General features: G+C 56.6%; 1 protein-coding gene across 8 annotated transcripts; it reads right to left on the bottom strand.

Moving 5' to 3' along the window:
- Positions 1 to 4,972: 4,972 nt before the first annotated feature.
- PPP2R2D (protein phosphatase 2 regulatory subunit Bdelta) lies at positions 4,973 to 23,534 on the bottom strand. 8 transcript variants are annotated; one of them, XR_007132263.1, is made up of 6 exons: positions 23,389 to 23,534; positions 23,203 to 23,294; positions 12,239 to 12,390; positions 7,105 to 9,224; positions 6,287 to 6,772; positions 4,975 to 5,780 (listed from the first exon to the last, which is right to left on the bottom strand). XR_007132263.1 is itself a non-coding variant. In XM_047761152.1 (6 exons), the coding sequence occupies exons 3-6, from the start codon at positions 12,266 to 12,268 to the stop codon at positions 6,383 to 6,385; spliced, it is 636 nt and encodes a 211-aa protein (XP_047617108.1). In that variant the 5' UTR covers positions 12,269 to 12,390; positions 23,203 to 23,294; positions 23,389 to 23,534; the 3' UTR covers positions 5,787 to 6,382. The 8 variants fall into 8 exon arrangements, 1 of the variants encoding a protein (XP_047617108.1); XR_007132265.1 differs by having other exon boundaries at positions 4,981 to 5,780; positions 9,117 to 9,224; XR_007132264.1 differs by having other exon boundaries at positions 4,982 to 5,780; positions 6,287 to 6,656; positions 9,117 to 9,224.
- Between the last annotated feature and the right edge of the window lie 245 nt (positions 23,535 to 23,779).

Raw genomic sequence — 23,779 nt, 5'->3', positions numbered from 1 at the left:
TTGGCGACTGTACTTTCATGTGGCTTAACACCGAGCGTCAGACGGGCTTTCTGATGCCGTGAGACGGCTCCCCTTGGATAGTGGCTAGTGTGTGTGTTTCGCTTTTCCATGCTAAAATTGGGCCGCATGAAGATAAACCTAATGTGCTAGTAATTTTTAAAATCTGCTTAAACGATGACCGTGAAGTAGCTGCCTACAGCCCCAAGCTCTGTGTGATTTATCCACTAAGATAAACCTGAGCCCCACTGACCCGCTCTGCTCTGGCCAAGGGGGTTCCCTCTTGTTCCAGAGCAAACGTGTCTGGTGTTCAGCAGGCGCCAGGTGCTCCCGGGAAGGTCTGGGGTCCTGAGTCAGCGCCCCGAGGGCACGGCGAGCCCGCCACCCAGCTCTGCCCCCACCTGGGTTTGCCTGCATCCTGGAGGCCTTGGCACCCTGCTGGTGTCTCCCACAGGTCCGTGGATGTGGAGGTACGGGCCATCCCCTGGCCTGGGGTGACTAGGGTTCTAGGTATAATCTCTGTGCCTTCCTCCTGGAGCACCGATCCTAAATCTCCTGTGTGATCAAGTGGCTTTCTCCACTTTTAAAAATTTAGTTCTGGGAGCTCCCTTTGTGGCTCAGTGGTAACTAGTATCCATAAGGACGGGGGTTCAGTCCTTGGCCTCGCTCTGTGGGTTGAGGATCCAGTGTTGGCATGAGCTGTAGCATAGCTCGCAGAGGCGGCTCGGATCCCGTGCTGCTGTGGCTATGGTGTAGGCCGGCAGCTGCAGCTCCAATTCAGTCCCTATCCTGGGAACCTCCATATGCCACACGTGCGGCCCTAAAAAACAAAACCAAAACAAAAAACCTTAGTTCCTTCTCTTCTCCACTCCTGTCTGTATTGGGTTTTCTCTTCATCTCAGCCCTGTTACTGTCTTGATGGCATAAGCTCAGGCCTCCTAGAGGCTTTCCTCATCTCGCTGTCACATTAGAGTGGACACTTAATTCATTTTATTCATTAAATAGCAAGTTTATAAAACATTCAGCAGAACCATTTTGGATTAAAAACAGCCCTTGGCTGCTCCTTTAAAAGCAGCTTACTCCTGCTCCAGACATTTGAATCAGCAGCCCAACTGCAGACTGCAGTGATGCTGGGAGGACTGCAGGTAGGGCTGGCTCCAGGGGCATTTGGCAGTATCTTAAACCTCCTGCACACTCCACTTCCAGCACCCTGAAGAGGAAGCTCTAATGATTTGAAAATGCACATGCACAAGGATGACAACTTGAGAAAACACATCAGGGTCCTTGGAACTGATCATGAGTGGTTTCCAGAATGTACTAAGTGAATGAGGTGGGGAAGCAGCTATGTACCCCAGGCCCGAGTGACCTGACAGGCAGTCTTAACACAGCTGCCAAGTTCAGAAGCTCAGTCTGTTCCCGCCTGGATTCTAGGCTGAGCTGTACACTGGCAGATACTTCCTGCCCCCCTCCCGGACCCCACCCACCAGGTGGTGAGGACACTAAACCACCCAGAGTGGAGGCCCACCTGGAGGTCTGGCGCCAGCTGTGTGGGTGACCCATCTGTGACCGGGTCCTTGGCTCAAGAGCTGAATCTGCTGAGCCCAAGCTGCAGGCTGGCGAACAAAAAAAGGCCTTTGCAAAGAGGAGATACAGGGCTTACTAGCATTCACACAGGAGAGAACCAAAGAAAGCATGCAGATCCACTCATTTGTGCAAAATAATTGGGGTGAATATGCCAGAGATGAATGAGCTACCCATGGGGCATGTGGGGAGGTGGGAAGCAGAGAAAGGACCCGTGCAGCTGACCTGGAGCCTCTGGGCCGCTGTGCCCCCTGCCAGGTCAGTGATCGAGTCCACGTGGGGCCGGGGAGGCTGAGGTGGGAAGGGCAGGCCGCGGGGAGGGTGGGCGACTCCGGGTGCCGCAGGGTTAGAGCAACGATGTGGACATGCAGGCGGCTGGAGGCGGCAGAGCTGGTCTGACTGGAGGTATGAGCATCGCTCAGGCTCCCGAGGGGTGGGTGGGTGTGCGTGTGTATGTGACACTCCCCAGCTCGTGTGTGTGTGTGTGTGTGTGTGTGTGTACGTGACACTCCCCAGCTCGTATGTGTGTGTGTGTGTACGTGACACTCCCCAGCTCGTGTGTGTGTGTGTGTGTGTGTGTGTGTGTACGTGACACTCCCCAGCTCCCTGGGAAGGCCCTGGAGCAGGGACACCTGACCAGCAAGGAGCCTAACCCGTCCTCAGTAACCCAGGAGGTGTTACAACACGGGGCACCTGACGTGCCAGGAGGAGAGGTGCCGAAGTGGCCCTAACCCAGTCAGCCTGGGGGCAAGGTTGGGTGGCAGGCTGTCACCCAGATGCCATAGCCCACACTGACCGAGCATCTGGCAGGTGGGACAAAGGGGCGGCTCTTCCTTAGATACACCTCAGACCCAGAGGGAGCGGCGGCGCCCCTGCTGGGCAGACGCGGTGGGGAGAAGGGGTGCTGCCGCGGCCTCCCCAGGAAAGCAGCGGCCGCGGCCTTCCAGGCCCGGCACCTCTTCTGCGTGCTCCCGCCGCAATGTAAGGCTGCAGGCGCGTCGCGGCAAACAGCCAGCAGTCCTCAAACGAGGCTGAGTGGGCAAAACAACTCGGGGGGCTGGTAGGGCCTGGGAGACGAGGCGACGAGACAAGGACTGGGGGGCAGGCAGAAAGGCGCGGGGCAGACGCCGACGGAAGGAGCGCCGGGGGAGCTTCCGTCTAGGGTCACTCCCGAATCGGAGGGTAGCACACGCGGGTACACAGACGACGCTTTCCTCGGCATCCCGAACCAGGGCCAGGTCCCCTGGGCACTGGGGGTGCAGGCTTGGCCCACCCAGTCCAGCCTCTGCCTCTCCGGGTGCTGGCACTTCCTCTCGACTGTCGGCGGCGGGGCGGGAGGCGGCCAGGGCCACCATGCAGCGCGAAGAGCGAGACGCAGGCGTGTCCACATTTGCTGCCTCGTGTGCAGAAAGAAGGGGAGTGGGGGTCTGTCACGTCTGTGTCTGTGTAGCAAAAAGTACGGCCCAAGAGACGTTGCTATACTCCCCTCAGAGATGACACCTGCACAGGTGTGACCAGGTGCGAACGTTGACATACCGCCCACAACGCGCTGCCGGGGACTCGCCCAAAGCACGAGACCTGATCTGGAAAGACGCACGCCCCCGATGTTGAGAGCAGCACACGGACCGTCGCCAAGTGGGGAAGCGCCCTAGGTGCCCGCCGACAGGACGGGATGAAGACGGGGTACAGGGCGTGCAATTCGGCTGGGCCTGAGAAGCAGGGAGTCCCGCCCCTTGAGACAGTGTGGCTGGGCCGCGAGGGCGTTTATGCTGTGCGCGGGGTCAGAGGCAGATACCCGACAACCCCACTCATAATGGGGCATCTCGAGACACGGAGCTCCCGCTGAGGCACGGTGGGTTAAGGCACAGAGGTGTTGCCACAGGTGTGGTGTGGGTCACAACTGCAGCTCTGATCGATCCCAGGCCCAGGAGCTTTCCTGGGACTCGCCTTGGCCTGGGGTCCCTCAGACCCCAAACACACAGGGCTGGCCACCACCAGCTGCCTGTCCCTCCCCGAGTGCCGTGGCCCTTGCCCTGGACTCAGAACTGCACCAGTGCCGCTGGACCTTAGGTGGCCGCATGAAGGGAAAGGCTGGCCTGTTGGACGAGTGGTGTGACAGCTGAGTGGTGGCCTAGAGGTCCTCAGGACTCAGGGCCACCACGGCTCTGGAGAGAGCAAGGTGGAGTCCGGCCCCCTGCAGCCTTCATCCTGTGCTCCCAGCCCTCCTGCCCCGGGGTCCCTCGAGCTTCGGCTTGTCCCTCTGTGGGGCCCCAGCTGGCTTTCGGGAACCCCGTGGCCAGTGCCTGCGCGAGTTAAGTGCCCAGTACCCTGTGCGTGCGTGTGTGCCTGTGCGTGTATGAGGGTGTCTCCACCCAGGCCAGCATCCCAGCGCCACGGCAAAGCCCTGGGGCATGGCCGGCTGGCAGAAGGTCTGAGCCTGACCACCGGACGTGCCCAGCACAGCACCTGTGGGGCAGTGTGTGACGATGCTGTGACCCTAAGCCTGAGCGCCATCCTGCAGGGCACAGGCACCCACCAGCCCTTCGTCACAGCGGCCCCGGGCCTGCTTTCCGGTGACGCCCACACCTCCGGCCAAGTCAGAAGAAAAGTCTGTGTCCCTGTTCCCCGCTTAGGCAAAGACGTGGGCGCTGGGGTGGCTCCTGGCGGCCCTGCTGCTCGCGGACCGTTCACCCCCGCGGGGTCTGGGCTGGACTGGCCACAGAGGCTCCGTGTCTCCCAAAAGGGGCATGTCCGTGTCCACACGAGTGAGGCTTATCCACCCACCAGCACGTCTGCCCCGAGCACCCACGCTCCGGGCACAAGAGCAACGACGCAGGCTCACGTGTTCTCTTTCAGGAACAGATACACAAGCGAAAAGGGGCATTTTCTTAGAAAAATAAGAAAAATGAGAGATGTTTCATAAAGAGAGACTGGGAAGAACTAAACGGTCTGTCTGCAAACCGCAGGGTTCTTCCCTCATCAGGAGGGACCGGGGCACTGAGGGGTCACGACTGTGTGACAGAGCAGAGCCACCGGGCCATGCGGCCACTCGGCCGCCTGAACACACGCCCGCGAGGCTGCGCCGGAGGCAGAGGGTGGCTTCCTGTGGGTGGGAAGTGTGTCTTCAAGGGAGGAGCGGAGAAGCTGTCCCGAAAGCGATACAAGTCCAGCTAAACATTCCAAATTTCTACGCTTTTTGGTCAAAAGAGTTGAACAAATCCATACAATCAATCCCATTTTACTAGAGTTTTTTTTTTCCTTTATTTTTTTGACGTTAGGGCCACACCCGCGGCATGTGGAGCTTCCCAGGCTAGGGGCTGAATCGGGGCTGCAGCTGTCGGCCGCCACCACAGCCACAGCAAGGCGGGATCTGAGCCACGTCTGCGACCCACACCACAGCTCACGGATCCTTAGCCCACTGAGCGAGGCCAGGGATCGAACCCGCATCCTCATGGATACCAGTTGGGTTCATTACTGCTGAGCCACGACGGGAACTCCTAGAACTGCTGCTTCTTAGGGACCAGGGCTGACGGGTACTTAAGCAACTCTGTCCCCCGTGTCAGATCTGTAAGCTGCGCCTCCAGCCACACCCAGCAAGAGCTAGCTTTAAGCTCAATGTCCTGGTGACCCTCGACGTCCAAATGAAAGCGACCTCAAGCGGCACCGTCCGCGTCAATTCAGAGGCAGGGACGACAAGACGCTTCGTCCCTGCCTGTCCACAGCGCCGGTAACCAGAACGCGCCCTGCCCTCGCAGGAGCCTGGAAGCCCCGCTGTCCCGCCCCCGGACGCCGCCGAGACCTGGGCTTGCGGGTGAGGTTCCTGTCACTTAGTGTGTTACCTCTGGGATTTTGGTCTTGGGAAATCTGCGTTGATACTGAAGACCCTACTTTAAAAATAAACCACCAAGGTCCAGGTGGCATCACCCAACAGTTAAAACGGCTGAAATCCGACGGCCTGAGGCGCAGCGCAAAGTCCAGCGGGCAGGTCCCCCCGCAGTACTTTTCACACAGGTTTACAGAGCATGGACGTGCCGGCCACGGCGAACTGGAGGCTCAGGCAGGTGGTGATGTCCCAGCAGGGATTGTGCTGCTGCTGCTCCTGCCCTTTCCTGCTCAGGGGTGGCTGCAGTTAAGGCTCTTCCCAGACCTCACCTGGGCACAGGTGCGCTCCAAGTCAGAAGCTCTGCACACGCTCCAGCGCTCTGTCAACGAAGGACAAGAGAGTCTCAAGGTGAATTCTGCACTATGTGCAAGCACTATGTGCAAGTAAGTCCAAAAGACGATTCTTACTTTTGGCTTTTAAAACACTCGGGAGAGTGTGTTGCTTTGAGTAAATGGTCACACCAGGTGTGACAGGAGACACAGGGGTGTGTGGGCCTCCAGCTGCCTGAGCCTGCTCGGCCGAAGCGATGCACCCACCTGGCACCTGCCCTGGGCGCAGAGAAGGCCAAAGGCCAGGGACAGCAGCCGGGCTGCTCCGGAGGCGGAATATGACAGCAGAGGAGGGGGAAGGACTGGACGGGGGGGAGATGCTGGATCCGAGGCCCCTTCTCTTGGACGCTAATTTCTGACCTATACACTGGAGGACAGGCTCAGACCTACATAAACACGCCCGCTTTGGGGGACGGCCTTTCCCAAGTCCCGTCCGTCTGCTCCACGTCGAGCGGGCTGCGGGCTTCGTGCCTGAGCGGCGACACGCGGGGCTCACCTGAAGCAGAAGTGCAGGGACCCGCCGGGCTTCCCTCAGTCTGCCCGGGGAAGCAGGAGGCCTCTCCTCTGCCAGGAGGACCGGGCCCGTCGCCTCTCAGGTGACTCTGTGCTGGAGGTCGTGCAGGCTGCTGGTGGCGGCCGCAGCCATGACGCGCTCAGCTGGGCGCCAGGCGGCAGGGAGAACCTCCGGATGAAGTCCAGGCTGGCCACGCTCCTCTCGTCTTTCTCCGACCGCCCTGCTCGCTCTGCGGGGCTCCCGGCTGGCACGAGGTCCGCTGTTCTCTCTGGACGCTTCCAGCCTAACATCCCTCCGTGGGCTCCCGTCGAACATCCTGAAGAAGCCGTGGCTGGATACGGTCGTGGTCGCGCTGCTCGGAACAGGAGAGCAGGAGACTCAGCGACTGGGAACCCACCTTCCCGCCCGGCCCGGCCGTCGGACGGAGCGGGTCACAGCCGTGACCCCAAGGCCACGCCACAGTCCTTTCTAGGAGTAAGAGGTGAAAACCGGAAATGGTCAGGAGAAAGGCAGTGAGAACTTCCTACTAAACGTCACACATGTAATCATGTCGATACAAAGCACAGTCTGTTTATTAGAGGAAAGAGCAACGGGTACATGCTTCTCCCTGCGCCCTGCATTTTCGGCCAGGGTACAGACCCCGACGGGCTCACCCGTCCAGGCCTGGACCTGTCTGTTCCCTCCTGCACTCGTCCGCGGTTCCCAGCCGAGCCCCCCACCCACCCGTGCCCCGCAGACACCACTGCGCCGTCACCATCTTCACGCGCGGCTGGTCACACAAGGCTTTACACGCATTTTACCTTAGGGGAGATTTTCCCTGTGACGAGACAGGCTCTGGGACAGTCGGGAAGAGTCCTGCCACCGGGAGGAAGGCAGCACCTCCCGACACAGCACACCCCATAGCTGCGCCGGGGCCCAGGCCGCATGTCTTCAGGATGCGTTCTAACAGCGTCCGGGTCTCCAGAGCGAGTCGTGCTTCACGCGATCCGCTTCGACCGTGCTGGGAGAAGCTTCTGGTCTTTTCCTACAGAAGGGAGGATGGCGGGCTGAGGGCAGATGCTGCCGAGTCCAAGCCAGGGCTTCCGAGCGCCTGCAGCCATGAGAGCAGTGTCACTGGGGGCCTCCCGCTCGCCCTGAGCGCTCCGGCCGTCACCGCAGCGTCAGGCCGGGCTTCCAGGCACCATGAGAAGGCTGCCGCTTGGTTCACAAGTGCAGGGCTGATCCTGGCCGTGGGCAAGTCCCCTAGTGTCTGATGGGACACCTCCCACAGGCAGAAAGGATGAACGTGGGAGAGAACGATGACACGCAGCCTCCTGGCTTCTCTGAACCCTGCGGGGACACTGGCACGTGCTGCGCCTTGGACTTGGGACAGAGGTGGGGCCTGCGGGCGGTGAGCTGCGCGGCCGCCCTGCACCCGGCGTCCACACTTCCTCTCTGGGTCCCTGAGCTGCATTCCGGGTGATTTCTCCTGATCGTTTTTCTTAGAATGATCTAACGTTTTTCTCAGAATGCACCCCATCTTCCGTTCACGGATTCCGGGTCTCCTCGTGCTGCTCGGGCCTGTGGTTCCAGGGCCCTCCACGACTCTGCTCAGCTCGGCGAGTCCCGCTTGATTCCTCTCTGAGGGGGCGGGTCGTCTCTGTGTTCAGGCTCTGGCTCCTCCTCTTCTGGAACGTTCCCACACCCTCCCTCTGTGTCGGGAGCTGAGCTCTCAGGGTCACAGCCCACCGTCGCCCACACTGGCGCCCCCACGTGTGCGTGTTCTCAGCACATGTGCTCCCAGCAGCCTTGTCTACCACTCTGAAAAGTGGCGGCCCCGGGCTCGGTGCCCTGGCCAGGATGCCAACCCTGCACCTGGGCCTGTGTGAGGCTTGCGCTGCGCTGTCCCTGATGCAGCCCCCCCTCCACCCCCCACAGCGAAGACACTGAGGTGGCCCGTGGTCAGCGTGTGGAACACGTTCCCAGGTGGTACAAACACGAGCCCCCCGGCCCCGTGCAGAGGGAGGGCGGGTATGGTGACACCCGCCCCCCCCCACCAAGGTCTCAGACAGACAGACTGCCCTCAGGCTCCGCCTGAAGGTCAACGGATGCCTTTTCCACTCCTGTGGGTCCCAGCTTCCAGGGCCAACCTGGTGCGGGTGCCAGGCCATGGCCCCTGTGTCCTCCTGCGCTGCAGGCCCCCTGGCCTTATTTGTCTGTGAGCCCAACTGCCCCAGAAGAGATGGTGGTGCCACACCCGTCTCTAGGTGTCTGAGCCAAGGGCCCGTGTCTCACCGCCAGCGGCAGTCCCCGCTCTGCTCGCTCCCACGACGGGCCCAGGCGACACCCCTCCTTTGCTAGAACGTTACAGACAGGACGCCGCCCGGCCACCCCCACTTCCTGTCTGAGCACCCCAGACCTCCGAGGTGCTGCTCCACGTGTCCCCAGGGCACACGCAAACTGGAACACGCCGCCGTCCCACAGGCCACAGGGTAACTCCCCGCCTGCTCTTCCACTCATCTTGGGAACAACACAAACAGCTGTCATCCGCTCGCTGAGCAGGAAACAGCACACACGACCCTCACTGTTCACACGCGGATGGACTCGAAAGCGAGGTGAGGGGCGGCCCCGCGCCCCACCGGGCTGCCTCTGGGACCTGAGGCAGGCCTCACCCGTCGGAGCCGTTCCAGCAGCGCCCACACGGGTCGAGGGTGCAGTCGTCCCGGACAGGGACACGGCTCGCCTCGGAGGCACGCATGGCCCTTAGTGAAGGCGCGGGAAGGTAGGGGGACGGTTGCATGCACGGCAGGCAGCATCCCCACCATGGCCTCACCTGGCGGTCTGGACGGGCCGGCTCTCCCCGTTGAGGTCCCGCATCTTCACCGACAGGGAGTCTCGGAGAAGAAGGACCTACTGCTGGGCTCTTCTGGCGCCTCAAAACCTGGAAAACAGACTGTTTTCAGCTTCTGTTTAAAAGCCAGAGAACAAGTCACTTTAAAGTCCAAGCAGGGCTCGAGCCCTCCCTCGATGCCGCTCCAGCCTCCCGTGTTCCCGAAGCGCCAGCCCAGCCTCACCGTGGCTCCCAACCCACATCTCCCCGGACCCGGCCTGGGACCGAACCCAGAGCACCGGCCAGGACACTCTGTGTGCGTCCCACTGAGGCCCCGGCTTTGACCCAACGCCTCCCTGCAGGTCCCGGGAGAGCAAAGCACATCCCGCCCAGCACAGATGCACGCGACGGGCGCCACTCAAGGCACGGACACGCTGCTTGGGGCCAAGGAGCCTGTGAGTCGCTGCGGGCCCCGTCCCGACTTTAACAAGCAGAGCCCACCGGGAGAGTCCCCCGTCCCTGCTGGGCATCCTGACTTGCTCCAAACCCGAGTCCCTCTTTGGAAAGATGCTACGGGCGTCCTTGGTGCCATCCTCTCCCGACACATCTGCTTTCTCGGCAGTGACGTGACCGCGGCGCCTGCCTCTGGGTCAGAAAGCTCCAGGCCACAGGGTCTGTACTGCCGCTCATTTTCAGCTGCTTTGGATTTTTTTCAAAAAATGGTAGGAATCTATGTCTGTTAGCTTTGCCTTTGAAGCTGATTCTAAGCAAGCTGGAGGTACTACTGAGCATCTACTCAAATAAATAACTCTGCTGGCAAACTGTTTATCCGAGACTGTTGTCTTGAAAATGTAGCCCAGATATGAGAAAAGACTCATGTTCCACGGCAGGAATTCTACCAAGCACAGAATTCTTTTTAAAACAGTTCAGTCTCCATAAAAGCGACAACGGGGCAGAAGGGTCTGGAGAACTGGCCGTGCAGCACACCTCACGGCAGGCTCTGCGGAGGCTCCGCACAGGCCTCCCTGCGAGACAGAGCGTCCGGACACGAAGCCCACGGCACCCTCGGCCAGGGCGGCGTCACCTCTCGGCCCTTGGCACTTTCCAGGACACAGGGGCTCCTGGTTTTCTACAGGTCAGGCCTGCTCGTCAGGGCTGAAGATAAAAACCGAACCCAGAGCTTCCTCGCCGAGGCAGGCGGGCGAGCGGGCGGGCCTTCCAGGCACAGGGGACTAAAGCCTCGACTTCGCCCGAGGGAACGGGCTGCCAGAGCAGCCCAGCTCTGCGCACAGTCAGGGGCGCGTCTCGGCCTCGGCAGAGGTCCCAGAGCGGAGGCACAAGCGACACCCAGGGAGCCCTCTGGTGCAGGGGCCGACCTGTGTCCGATCAGCAAGGCCAGGCCGTCAAGCCGAGGCCGCCCAAGTCAAAGAGGAGGCGCAGCGGGGGGACGAGGCTCTGCGCGAGACGCAGCAACAGCCAGGACTCAGGCTCGGAGGGCCGGGCACACGGGGCCGAGGGGCACCTGTCGCACCGCCCGACGGTCCCTCTGCTGCTGCTGCTGCTGCTGCTGCAGACGGGCGCAGGGCCTGGGGGCCGGCAGCACCCCCCCGCCGTTGGCCAGCTCGAGGTCCGTGAAGTCCCCAAGCACAGGCGGCCAGGGCCGTGAAGGGGGCGACTACCCCACTGCGGCCGGGGGCGCCCGAGGGAGCGGATCCACGGGGGCCCGAAGCAGGCCCAGCACGTGCCGGACTGGCCAGAGCCCACAGACCCGCTGCAGCCGCGGGTGCTCTCCGGGCGCTTCCGGAGCAGGGTAACACGGAGGGACAACGAGGGCGAGCAAGCAGGCGCCACCTGCGCCAAAGTCCCACTTGTGGTGTCCACCCCCCCCCACACACGACTTCCGCCGCATCCCAGGAGATTCTGCTTCTCTAAGTGTCTGACACCAAGAGCTGGTCCTAAGTTGTCTAAACGAAGTCACACAGCAGCTGTCAGAGAGACCGTTCAACTGAATGACCAAGGAGGAGCCGCTCCCGGCGTGGCCCAGCAGAATCGACTCCGACTAGGACCCGTGAGGGGGTGGGCCAACCCCCGGCCTTGCTCAGTGGGTTTCGGATCCGGCGTTGCTGCGACCTGTGCTGTGGGTGGCAGACGCGGCTCGGATCCCACGTTGCTGTGGCTGGGGTGTAGGCTGGCGGCTACAGCTCCAATGAGACCCCTAGCCTGGGAACTTGCATATGCCACGAGTGCGGCCCTGAAAGGACAAAAACCAAAAAACAAACAAAAAAGCAGCAGATCTCACAGTGTTTTCACTTCAGAGTACCCTCTAGGAGTTCCCATTGTGGCTCAGCGGTAACAAGCCTGACTAGCATCCGTGAGGATGTGGGTTCAATTCCTGGCCCCACGCGGTGGGTTAAAGATCCTGAGCTGCTGTGAGCAGAAGCAGGTCGCAGACGTGGCTCTGATCCCACCGCCTCTGTGGCTGTGGGGTAGGCCTGGAGCTGCAGCTCCGATGCGACGCTTAGCCTGGGAACTCCCGCATGCTGCAGGTGTGGCCCTGAAAAGTAAAAAAGAAAGGTTCCCTCTAAACCGCTGACTTAAGCACCATGACTGATGCGTCTGCGAGTGGTGTGCACGGTCTAAAGAGAACAGCACGCAGCCCAGAGTGCGGTGCTTCTAAACGGGCCTCCACGTCGCCCGACTTCATCCTTGAAGTTACAGCTTCTGCTCTCACATCCCGTCCCTTACTGTCCACAGCCGAACAGTCTTATCTGAAAATAAGAACCTCCTTCTCCACACTGAAAGAAAACCCATATCCTGCGCCACCACTCGCTTGCTACATTAGGCAGTTCCGGGGTCCCCCGCGGCCCGCCCAGCCGGGGCCTCACCATCAGTGTCTGCAGCGCAGGAAGGACGAAGGCGCAGGAACACGTGCAGCGCTGAGAAGCGCAACACTGTCAGTGTGTGTTCCGCGTGCTCTGAGTTTTCAACCTGCTGCCTGCTATCTACTTAATAATGTGACCTCCTCCCAAGTTTAAAGCAGAAATAATTTCCAGAAAAGGGTTAAAAATAAAGAGGACTCTACACACAGAAGATTTTTTTCTTGGGGAAAAAAAAAAAGCCCTTACCATTTGTAGAGAGCAGAAAATGAGCAGCATTCTGTTGCAGGAACCACCTAATTTGGTTCATTTTTCTTCAATTTCTTTTCAAACTCTGGCTCGCAACTCTGGCAGCTGCTGTCAGCATTACCTTCTTCCGGAGAATGAGGGCGGCTTTTACTCTGCAAGGAAACGTGGGGCTGTTTTAAGGAACAGAGAGCGCACAGTGCAGAAACACCCAGCACTCAATCTGACACCACATGACCCACCACACAGGTTTAAACGTTAATAAAAATCCTGGGTACAACCACGTCAAACAATGACGCTCAGAAGTACGCCACTTGTAAGAAACAAGTAAGAAAGCCGACTCCCCAGCCCTCCACCCAGCGTGTGCACCCAGGGCACGGCAAGGTAGGGCAGGGCTCCCGCGTGCACCCTCACCCAGGCCGCCTCTGTGCGACCGGGCAGGGGAGCGGCTTTGACAGAGGCCACAGGGCCCACAGAGGTGCAGGCGGTCACCCTCTGGCACGTGGAGTCTGCTGAGCTGGCCCAGGTCCTCCAGGAGTGAGCCGCGGGGACGCACGTGTCCCCATCCCCTGTGACGACCAGCCTCCAGGCAGGGGCTGCTAACCGGCTGTCACGCGTGAGCACCCCACAGCAGTGACAGTGAAGGAACCAGGCAGCCAAAGCCTGGGCACCTGTCAGAGGGGCAGGAGCCATGGGCACCCCTGCAGCGAGGTATTTTCACACCCAGAACAATTCTGAACGTTGTAGTGAAAACAGAGCAAAAAGCCGAGGACCAACTCTGGGAAGCGGAGGGATGATAAGATGTGGGAGGGAGGAGGGAGGGCTGAGGGGGCACCATGGGCAGGAAAATCATTAGCTTGAGGAATCGGTACCGAAAGAAGGAAAGAAGCATACGCTCTCTCTGAATATGGGAAATGACCTTTAAACCTCGTCCACCACCTGAGGAAACAAGGCTGTCAACGTCCCTCCCTAAACGCCACCTTTCATTGGCATCTGTGAGGCACATGGCACTGGGACTCTTCCCTGTACGAAGCACAAAGCATATTTAAACACATGTGAAAGAACTCAGAGATGTCAAAGTTAGAGGAATTCTAAAATAAGTAAGATTATGGTAAAACAAGTCAGATTCACCAAACTGTAGGCAATTAACCCCCCCCCCCCCTTGTGATCCTCCACTTTAGAATAAACGCGTAACAAGCTACTCTGGCCAGTAATTTCACTCAATGCATATAAATAATTCGACTTCCAAACAGCTTTTCAGGAATACAGTTATTGTTTCAGAGGAAAAATTTTAAGTGTAGGGACTGAAAACATTACAAAAATTAGGCTTGAAATACATCGTTCCCTACTTCAAAAAATCCACATCTAATTCTGCCACAAAGTGGAATGAAATTCTGATACTTTCAAGAGAGTGAGACGACAAGCTAGAGACTGGGAAAAAATATTTGCAAAAGACATCTGATAAAGGACTCTTATCCAAAACACACAAAGAGCTCTTAAAACTCAACAAGAAAACAACCCACCCCATTACAAGATGGGCAGAAGGCCTGAACAGACACCTCGGCAAACAAGACATACAGATGACAGAGTGCGTGGAAGAGGCCCGGCCTCACACGCCCTCCGGGCACTGTCAGTCACCACTCCACTCCCACGGAAGCGGTCAGGGCCCAAACCCTGACGCCGCCCGGGCTGCAGGACGAGGAGCAGGCAGTCCCCTGCGCGGGCGGGGGCGAGGACGCAGGCGCGCAGAGACTCGAGCGGGACGAACACTCTCCCGTGCGGCTGCCTCTGCAGCTGCGTTCCTTGGCGTTCACCCAGAGGAGCTGAAAACACACACCCGCACAAAATCCTGCACCCGAACGGGGCAGCAGCAGCTTCGTTCAGCACTGCCGAAAGCCGGACGCAACCAGTAGGTGAGCGAATTAATAAACTGTGGTCCACGCAGACGACGGGCCACCCGCGAGCACACACAGAAAAGACGAGCCACCAGGCCAGGAAAGACACGGAAGAGCTTTAAAGGCTTATCCACAGTCAAAGAAGCCAGTCGGACGAGGCTAAGACGTCTCCAACTCTAGGACAGTCAGTGGTGGCCGGGGCCGAGGGAAGGGGGAGCAGCAGGCAGAGGAAGGAGGACCTGGGGGCAGTGAGGGCGCCGAGCACGACACTACCCGCTGGTGGACACGTGTCCGGAACGTGTCCAAACCCACGGACGGGGCACCACCGAGAGGTCGGGGTTCTCTGACTGAAGCGAATGCGCCGTTATGGTCGGGGGGGCTGGCGGGGGGGGGCGGGGGCGGAGCGTGGATGATCCCTGAACCTAAAATGTACCGTCTGTACCCAAAACAGCTTCCAAAAATAAAGTCTTAAAAAAAAATTCGGATACATGCTGCAATCTGAGTAGATCCTGAAAACATTACTTGTGGTGAAATAAACCAGATACAGAAGAACACCTACTATCTAATTCCAGTTACGAGAGGTTCCCAGAAGAGGCAAATACAGAGACGGAAGGCAGAGGAGCAGGGGCGGGGGTGTTATTTAGCGAGTGTCGTCGACGTTCGTGGAGACGGTGACCTGGTTTCCGGTGGGGTGGTGGCGGTCCCACCGCAGCGCTGCGACGGTGATTCACGCCCCCACGCTGCACACGTGGGAGTGATCGAAACGTCCACGTTAAGCTCTGCACCGTTTCTCACAGTTAAAGATGCCACCTCTGGAGCCGAGGCCGCCAGCAGAAGGCACCTGCCCCGAGCTGTGCTCTGCCAGCCGTCCCCAGGCCCGCACAGCCAGCCGCCTGGCGGGGAACGTCAGGAGATTTTTCTAGAACAACGTACACAGTCACACTACTTCACTCGGGACACATTTGACTGTGAACAGTGCTGCAAAGAGCACAGAGCGTCCAAGGTGGATAACTGCATGATTTCAATGAATTTCTCCTCACTCTGAACTCTCCGTACTTATTACTGCAACATCAAGCAACTGAGAATGGTTACAATAGAATTGTTCACACGCTCTCATTCTCAAATTGATATCGCTACCACATACCTGAGCATAACTGGGGCCTGACTGCAGACAAACCTCATGATACGTTTGGCTGATGCGACTCCAAGGGCTCTCTCCGGTCACTCAGACGACTCCACAAATGGACAGACACAGCCTTTCCGGCAGAAGAGCCAAAGGCGAAACTAAGAAATGCGGACCTCTAACAGTCCACTAGGTCAGGAAGGCGCGGCAGCAGCACATCTATTTTGATAGAAGTTCCAAAGCAGGGCTACGCCAGGCTCGTGGCAGAAGATGCCACGAGGGAAGGAAGGATGAAAGCTTGGAAGTGGAATTGGGAGGAAGAGAGAGAACCTCAGCTGTGCATCTGAAAGAAGTAAGACCAGATGTTAGAACACGGGCCTCTACGAGCACATGATAAATATCACATAGTTTGCATGTATTTGTAAATACATAATTTATGTATAATTACATTAATAATTATGATTGATATTAATAACGTTATGAATGTATACTGCTGTTTATTTTAAAAGCAAACTATGGAGTTAACAACACGTGAGGTGGCAGATGGCCGAGTCTTAAGATTTAAAATATTTCCCTCACATGTAAGGTGTATCCCCAAAATAATGAAATCATGACATTTCTTTATAACATGCAGACACACAGAAGTTCCCGTCATGGCTCAGCGGTTAACAAACCCGACTAGGATCCATGAGGATGTGGGTTCGATCCCTGGCCTCGCTCAGTGGGTCAAGGATCCGGCTGCCGTGAGCTGTGGTGTAGGTCACAGCCAGGGCTCAGATCTGGTGTGGCTGTGGGGTAGGCCGGCAGCTGTAGCTCCGATTCGACGCCTAGCCTGAGAAGTTCCATATGCCGTAGGTGCGGCCCTAAAAAGCACAACAAAACAAACCAACAAAAAGCCATGTACACACAAAGGTCACCGCAGACGGCCAGAACAAAGCCCGAAGCAGCCCCTCGCAGTAAAAGTTCGGCATGTTGACAAAGGCACTGAAGCCCTTTCAACAAAGCACCAGCTGGGTTGTTATTTTGCTTTGTTTCACAGTTATGATACTAGAACTTTAGTAATAAGATACGTTTTAATGGATATCTACTTCATTATTACAGATACCTGGAGAAGAACAATTAAAACTTAGAAAAAGGGGATTAACAAACTACTACATATAAAATAAATTAAGCCACAGGGTCTACTGTACAGCACAGGGAGTAATGCAAACAAGCAAGCGGCAGAACTCTCTACAGCAGGGTGCGCGCGCCGTCAGGACCTTTAAAACGGCTGCTTGCTCTGCTCACAACAGCCAAGACGTAGAAACAACCAAAATGCCCATCAACAGACGAACGGATAAAGACGACGTGGCACATATATACAATGGAATACTACTCGGCCATGAAAAGGAAACAATGCCATCTGCAGCAACGTGGATGGACCTGGAGATGGTCACACTAAGTGAAGTACGCCAGACAGAGAAAGACAGACACCTCGTGATATCACTTACATGTGGGATCCAAAATATGACACAAACGCACTTATCCATGAAACAGAAAGAGACTCAGAGACACGGAGAACAGACCTGTGGATGCCAAGGGGGAGGCTGGGCGTAGCAGAGAGAAGCTCTTAAACCCAGAGGGATAAACAAGGCCCTACGACACAGCACAGGAAACTATACCCACTGTCCTACACAAACCACCGTGAAAACATTTAAAAGAATGCATATATATATATATAACTGAATTACTTTGCTGTACAGCAGAAAGTAATACTGTCAATCAACTACGCTTCAACTAAAATTTAAAAAAACCCTGACGCTTATACGCAAGCTAAATTTAACAACAAAACGACACAGACAACGGACGAGGAAACAGCCTAAAAACAACACGCTGTGAGGAGGTCCCATGACGGCCGTGGAGCGAGGAATGCGTCCACCTTTACTCTCCGTACAGGTGCATCATTTGGTTCACTCTGAATAGAAAATTCTCTCCCTTCATGTTTTGAGGCAAAACCGACAAAATCCAACAAAGATGAGAGGGTTAATCATGAAATCTGCCCTGGTCTGCTATTCCTGATGTCCATGGCTAGTTTTAAAGCAGGAGTTCTCCAAGTGCGGTCCGTGGACCCCGAGGGTCCAAGAACCTCCGCGAGGTCTCACGGTCAAACTGTCTTCAAACCGTGAACTCGGCCTCTGCCACTTTCACTGGGCTGTCAACTCTACGAAGAGTAAACGGTGGTTAAAAGCACTTGGGTCTCAGCGCAAAGCACGGCAGCAGCACGAAACTGCCCGCGATCACGCTGGGCACAGCATGGGCGTGCAGGTCAAAGGGGGGGGACGATCACTGAGTGATGACGGCACGTGAGAGGCCGGGCCCTGTGGGAGGCATCTGGGGCGAGGGCGAGAGGCGGAGGGCTGCGGCAAGTGAGAAACCGCTGCTTCCCCGTTTCAGGGCAGCTGCAACGAGACCCAGCCAACAGCTGGCCTCACACGCCTGCAGCACCTTACAGGTTCAAAAGCACCGCACTGCTTTTACCGCAGCAGAACCTCAGCTTGTCGTTTCTACACAAGCAAAAAGCTGATGTTCAGAACGTGCCTTCAGGAGCTCCCGTCATGGCTCAGCAGTCAAGGAGCTCGACAGCACCCATGAGGATGTGGGTTCGATCCCTGGCCTTGCTCAGTGGGTTAAGGATCCCGTGTGGCTGTGGCTGTGGCTGTGGCTGTGGTGTCGGTTGGTGGCTTCAGCTCTGACTGGACCTGGGAACCTCCATATGCCATGGGTGCGGCCCCAGAAAAGACAAAAAGCCAAAGAAAAGAATGTGCCTTCAAACTTAAACAGCAGAATTGAGCTGAGCCCAGAACGTCCCACCAAAACACTTTTTTTTTTTTTAAATGGCTACACCCTTGGCACATGGAAGTTCCTGGGCCAGGGACTGGATCTGAGCCACACCTGCAACCTACACTGCAGCGGCAGCAATGCTGGATCCTTTAACTTGTGTTGGGCCAGGGATCAAATGTGAGCCACTGCAGTCAGATTCTTGACCCACAGAGCCACAGCAGGAACTCCAAAATAACAGATTTTCAAAATTAAGGAATTAAAAAAAAAAACAAAACAAAGAGTATAATCTGACCTACCATAAATGTTAACTGACTATATCACGAAGACCAGGACAGCCTGATTTCAGAGACACCACAATGAACCTGTCCTCGATCAACAAACAGGACCCCGCAGGAACGCACTAGTCCTAAGAAAACCCTTCCATGTCCGATTTTCTAATCACAGACCCGCCCCTAAGGTAACCTGCAAGGCGGCTGGCCCATCGTGAGGGCTCCCCCAGAAGAGCCTTTCCTGAAGGCCCTTTTCCGTGGCACAGGTATAAACATTAAGGAAACGGGGATTCTACAAAGGAATGTAGACAACAGACTGAAAATAATTCAGGTTATCAGATACCATGTCCCACATCAACTTAAAAAAAAAATCAGTAGCACCAGATGCACATTTTCTGAACACAGAGAAAACTATACCCATACCATGAAAACAATGACCACGCCTGGGAAGTCTGACACACAGACGCGGCCTTCCACTGACCTGAAGGAGCGTGCTTTCCGTCAGTTTAACACCGCTGAAGTCGTATACACACGCATATTCAAGGAGACACAACAACTTCCTGCTACTGAGGCCCAAGTGCTCTTCGTCTTCGTTGCCCTTCCCCAATTCAGATGTTTCTTCCTTTCATGTCGACGTAAACCCTCCTAGGAAGGCTGGCCACACAGATTAACCTGACAACCAGGCCATACCAGACCAACCAGATAACTATATTCCTTACACAACTCCCCAGACTCAAGCGTGAGTTAAGCAGACGAACCTTTAGTTTTGTCAAGCATTATTTCTTTACAAAAAGATTGTCTAATCCACCAATGGACTCGTGAACTAAGAAACTGATTGAGGAGTTCCCGTCGGGGCGCAGTGGCTAATGAATTTGACTGGGAACCATGAGGTTGCGGGTTCGATCCCTGGCCTCGCTCAGTGGGTTAAGGATCCGGCATTGCCGTGAGCTGTGGTGTAGGTCACAGAGGCAGCTTGGATCTGGCGTTGCTGTGGCTCTGGTGTAGGCTGGTGGCTGCAGCTCTGATTCAACCCGTAGCCTGGGAACCTCCACATGCCCCGAGTACAGGTCCAAAAAGCCAAAAAAAACCCCCCAAAAACCCAACTGATTAAAATAAAACCATCAAATAATAAGTCTAGACACTTAAAACTACATGTTATGATATGAAAGGAACCAGGTGCTATAAAGCTGTACAAAAACTATATAAAACCAGTTCATGGCAAATCCCTCCTGTTCCTCCAGAAAATCAGGAAAAGCAACCGTCATACAAAGGCAGCAGAGAAAAAGCCTCCCTGAAAAAGGCGGCCGCGGTCCTGCGCGGTTATCACGTCGCTCGTTGCACACATGTGGTTCGGCTGTTCACTGACTCCGTGCTGTCTGTTCTTCAGACACCTTAAGAACGGCCTTTCCGCAGGTCCCGTCGTGGTGCAGCGGAAACGAATCCAACGAGGAACCATGAGGTTGTGGGTTTGATCCTTGGCCTCCCTCAGTAGGTTAAGGATCCGGCGTTGCCAGGGCTGTGATGTAGGTCACAGCTGCACTCTGATCTGGAGTGGCTGTGGCTGTGGTGTAGGCTGGCAGCTGTAGCTTCGATTCGACCCCTCGCCTGGGAACCTCCACATGCCGTGGGTGTGCCCCCCCCAAAGAAGAATGGCCACTCTGAAACCCTTATTACTAATTTTGTATCATTTTGGGGGGCCAGGACCACAGCCTGTGGGAGTTCCCATGCCAGAGGGGTGACCTGAGCAGCTGCAGTGACAATGCTGGATCCCTAAGGGAACCGCACCGGTACCACGAGGGCGCTCCTCCTGGGTCATCTGGACAGGCACTTCCTTTAAAGGCATCTCATTTTCACTCACTTTCAGGGGCACTTTCCCACAATTCCTGGTGGTGAACTCGCTCCTGGTCTTGGAAGGACAGAGCAATCCCGAGGCTGGGCAGCTGCGGCCACAGTGGGGGCTTCATCAGTACTGGTCACCGAGGCGGACAGCACACAGGGCCTCAAACCCCGGCCCGGCCCCTCCGCTGACCACTTTAGCTGCTCTGTGCCTTGGCCTCCGCATCTGAAACTGGGAACAAGAGTCCCTCCTCCCCAGGGCTGGGTGAAGACTGAACTGATGCAGGCTCCAGAGCATAAGAAGCCTCCCCAGCCGCCAGCCGCCTTCACCTCCAGGTCGGGGCTCCCACGTGGGGTGGGGAGGGAACACCAGCCTTCAGGCTTTAGGCAGAGCTCACATTCTACTGAGATGGACAATGACAGCTGCCATGCAGTGGAAGGGAGCAGGGGCTGGGTGACTGCGACTAAACATCAGACGCGGCAAAACTGCACAAAAATTTCACAGCCTTCAAAGAGCAGTCACTGTTTCTGGCACAAACAGCTGGAGGAGAAGCTAACAGCCTCTTTCTCCCTTCTTTCTGGAAGCCTTCCCAGCTTTACTCTTTTGACTCTCACTCATGTGGGCATAAAAGCTCACCTATCCCACCTGCAGAGGCAACACCTACCACCATGGCCAGTCTGCTGCGGGGGAAGGAGACAGAGGCAAGTCACCAGTGACTGTGACTCACACAGGCCGCCACCAGCAGGACAATCACTAATTTCCTTTTGAACCCACCTCTATTTCTACTTGCAGGGGGTCGGGACTCCCTGACTGCACTGTGGCTGACCTGACTCTAAAAAAAAAAAGCCATCATCAAATTTTACACAGTGCATCAACTCCGCACTCGTTTCTTCAGAAGTCCCCCCCAAACGATTAAAAACAACAAGGAATCAAAAGCCTTTCTCCGCTGCACCCACTGCACGACCTTCAGTCAGGGGAGAGCACGTTTCCCCCCATACCCCTCACGCCCACGAGGTGTCGCTCTAGTGGAGAGAGGCCCAGGCCAATCCAGTCACCTTCTCATCACCCACGGCGGGGGAAGCAGCAGACGGCCCACGCTCAGGGTTGCCGGAGAACTCCCCCAAGTGGAAAAGAACCAAACACTCCACCAGCCACAGACCTGGACAAACAAATTGCCTACACCTCCAGGTCTACAGTCCAAGTCTCAGTGCACAATAACCTCCCCTGAATTAGGCCTCTCCCATTAGTGATCACTTATCAACATCTCTCACCAAGGTTGAGTCTGGGCACAACCAGCTTCCTAACCAGCTTCCGTATCCTCGCTGCTCTCAATAATTACTTTTCCAGGGAGTTCCCATCATGGCTCAGAGGAAACAAATCCAACGAGCATCCACAAGGATGTGGGTTCAATCCCTGGCCTTTGCTCAATGGGTTACGGATCTGGCGTTGCTGTGAGCTGTGGTGTAGGCCGGGGGCTGCAGCTCTGATTTGACCCCCAGCCTGGGAACCTCCATATGCTGTGGGTACAGCCCCAAAAAGAAAAACAAGACAAAACAACACTTTCCCCTTTTTCCTTATCGTCAAGTTTCATGGCAATAATACAATTCAAACAAATACTACCCCAACTATTTGATAAAATGGGAATGTTAACAGACACAGTAGCCCCAGTGGGTTACTAAAGCTAAAACAAGTGGAGTACGACAGAGAGCTTTCAATACATACAACACTCAAAAACATGTGCGCAATCACTACAAAGAAGTCTTACAAAGAGTATAAACTCAAAACACCAAACTTTCAGATACATTCAAAATTCTACTTAAAATACGGTTTTAAAATCGCAAAAAATCCCAATTTAATTCAAAGAGAACAAAATGTTTTTAAGTAAAATGCCGTTATCAAAGTGTGACATCAAACTTAAAATACACCGTTTAGTTGTATTCCTTCAACTAATACTTCTTCTCAAAAGGAAAAGAAACTAGAAATTAAGCCAGGCATGGTTCCCACTTCCCTGCCTGTAAATAAACATATTCTGGTGTGCTCCCAATAGAAACTGAGTAAAAGCCCTTTGGCACAGCAAACTGGGAAAAAGAAAAAAAAAAAAAAAGACCTTAGATGAATGCAAAAGAAACAATTCAATCTCAAATCATCTACATCCTTACAAGTTTCTTTAGGCAGTTTTACCTGCTTACTCTGGGCACTGTTCGTCTCACAAGGCCAAGGATTTCCAGGTGTCACATTGCCAGGGAGGGTGCAGAGCAAGGACAGGGGAAGGACAAAGGCCGTGGGAAGGGGCGAGGTGGGGGAAGGGTACGCGACCCGCGACCGCAGCGCGTCAGCTACTCGCAGTCACGTAAAGACAAACACTTTTAAGGCAAGGTTCAAGGTTCACAACGTGGAGGGAGAGAGAGGAACAGGAACCGTCCCGCTCCGACTCTAAACCGCCCAAGTCTCTAAAGCCGCCTCGGCGTCCACCGCGCACCAGGGGAAGGCGGTGCGCAGCTTCCCGCCCGCGGCCCCGACACCTGACGCCGTGATCAGGAACCGCCACCCACTCCCAGTAACACCGTACAGCTCAGGAATGCGATCTGGAGCAGGACCTTTAAAGTACATCCCTGGAGGAGGGAGAAAAATCTGATGATAAATTGGAGAACTTCAGAACCTTAGAAAGTAATCGTAAGGATCAAGTGGTTCAACCCTGTTTTTAAAGAAGAAACTGAGCAAAACCGGTGATGGGAGAGAAGCTGGTCTAGAACGGAGACCGCCGCCCCGTTCCTGACAGTGTGCAGGTACCTCAATTTTATGTTCCTCGAGCCTCCAATTTCTGCAATTGTTTCCATAGTTCCACTAAACGCAGGAAGCAGCCACTTGCAGAGGAAAAGAACCCAGAATCCATTCGGGAGACCCGAGACGTGCAGGCTCCGTGACCGTGGACTCCTGTCGTAACCCGCGGGCCGCCGCGCACCTGCACCGGCCCCCGCCCCGCGCACCTGCCCCCGGCCAGGAGCCGCCGAGCGCGGCCTTACCTGCGGCCACGTCCTCGTCCACGGCCCTCTGACCTGCGGGAAGCACCCCTGCGAGTCCCCGCCGCCGGCCGGGCAGCCGCCGCCTCCCGCTCCTGCGGGCACAGCGCGCGCGTCAGAGCAGGCCCGCGCTCGGCGCCCCCAGCCCCTCGCCCGCCCCGCGCCCCTCGCCCCCCGCGGGCCCCTCACCTGCCATGGCGGGCGGGCGCCGAGGCGGCGGCGGGAGAAAGAAGCGGCCGCCGCGCTGCCACCGCGAACACCTCAGCCAAGCAGCCGCCGCGGGATTACTTTTTCCTTTTCAAAATTGCGCCCAGCGCTCGGCACCCCGCGCAATGACGTCATCCCTCTCCGCCACTTCCGCCGCCGGGGCGGGGGCGGGGCCTCCGGGAAGCCTCCAGCGCCGAGAGGGGCGGGGCGAAGGCCCGGGGAGAGGGGGCGGGGCTGCGCGGACGCGCCGACTGAGCCTGCGCGAACCGCGCTGCGCCCCGCCCCCCCGGGGAGGGAGGCTTCGTGGCCGCGAGGCGTCCGAGGACCGGTGGCTGTGGGTGAGCCGGGGCTTGGCGCTGCCCTGAAGATCTGT

Source organism: Phacochoerus africanus, chromosome 15 (genome assembly GCF_016906955.1).
Source record: "Phacochoerus africanus isolate WHEZ1 chromosome 15, ROS_Pafr_v1, whole genome shotgun sequence".
Lineage (NCBI taxonomy): Eukaryota > Metazoa > Chordata > Mammalia > Artiodactyla > Suidae > Phacochoerus > Phacochoerus africanus.
The sequence above is the reverse complement of the archived record's forward strand: the minus strand, read 5'-3'. Positions and strand labels throughout refer to the sequence as shown.

Bases quoted from the DNA above. Each gene is read 5' to 3' on its own strand.
- PPP2R2D (XM_047761152.1), bottom strand. From the start codon at position 12,268: ATGCTGCTCATTTTCTGCTCTCTACAAATG. The intron at 7,329-9,116 runs GTGAGGCCATGG...TCCCTTCTGTAG, and splicing joins CGGCCCGTCCAGACCGCCAG to GAAAAGACCAGAAGCTTCTC. The intron at 6,657-7,104 runs GTAAAATGCGTG...TGTTCCGAGCAG, and splicing joins CAGGGAAAATCTCCCCTAAG to CGCGACCACGACCGTATCCA.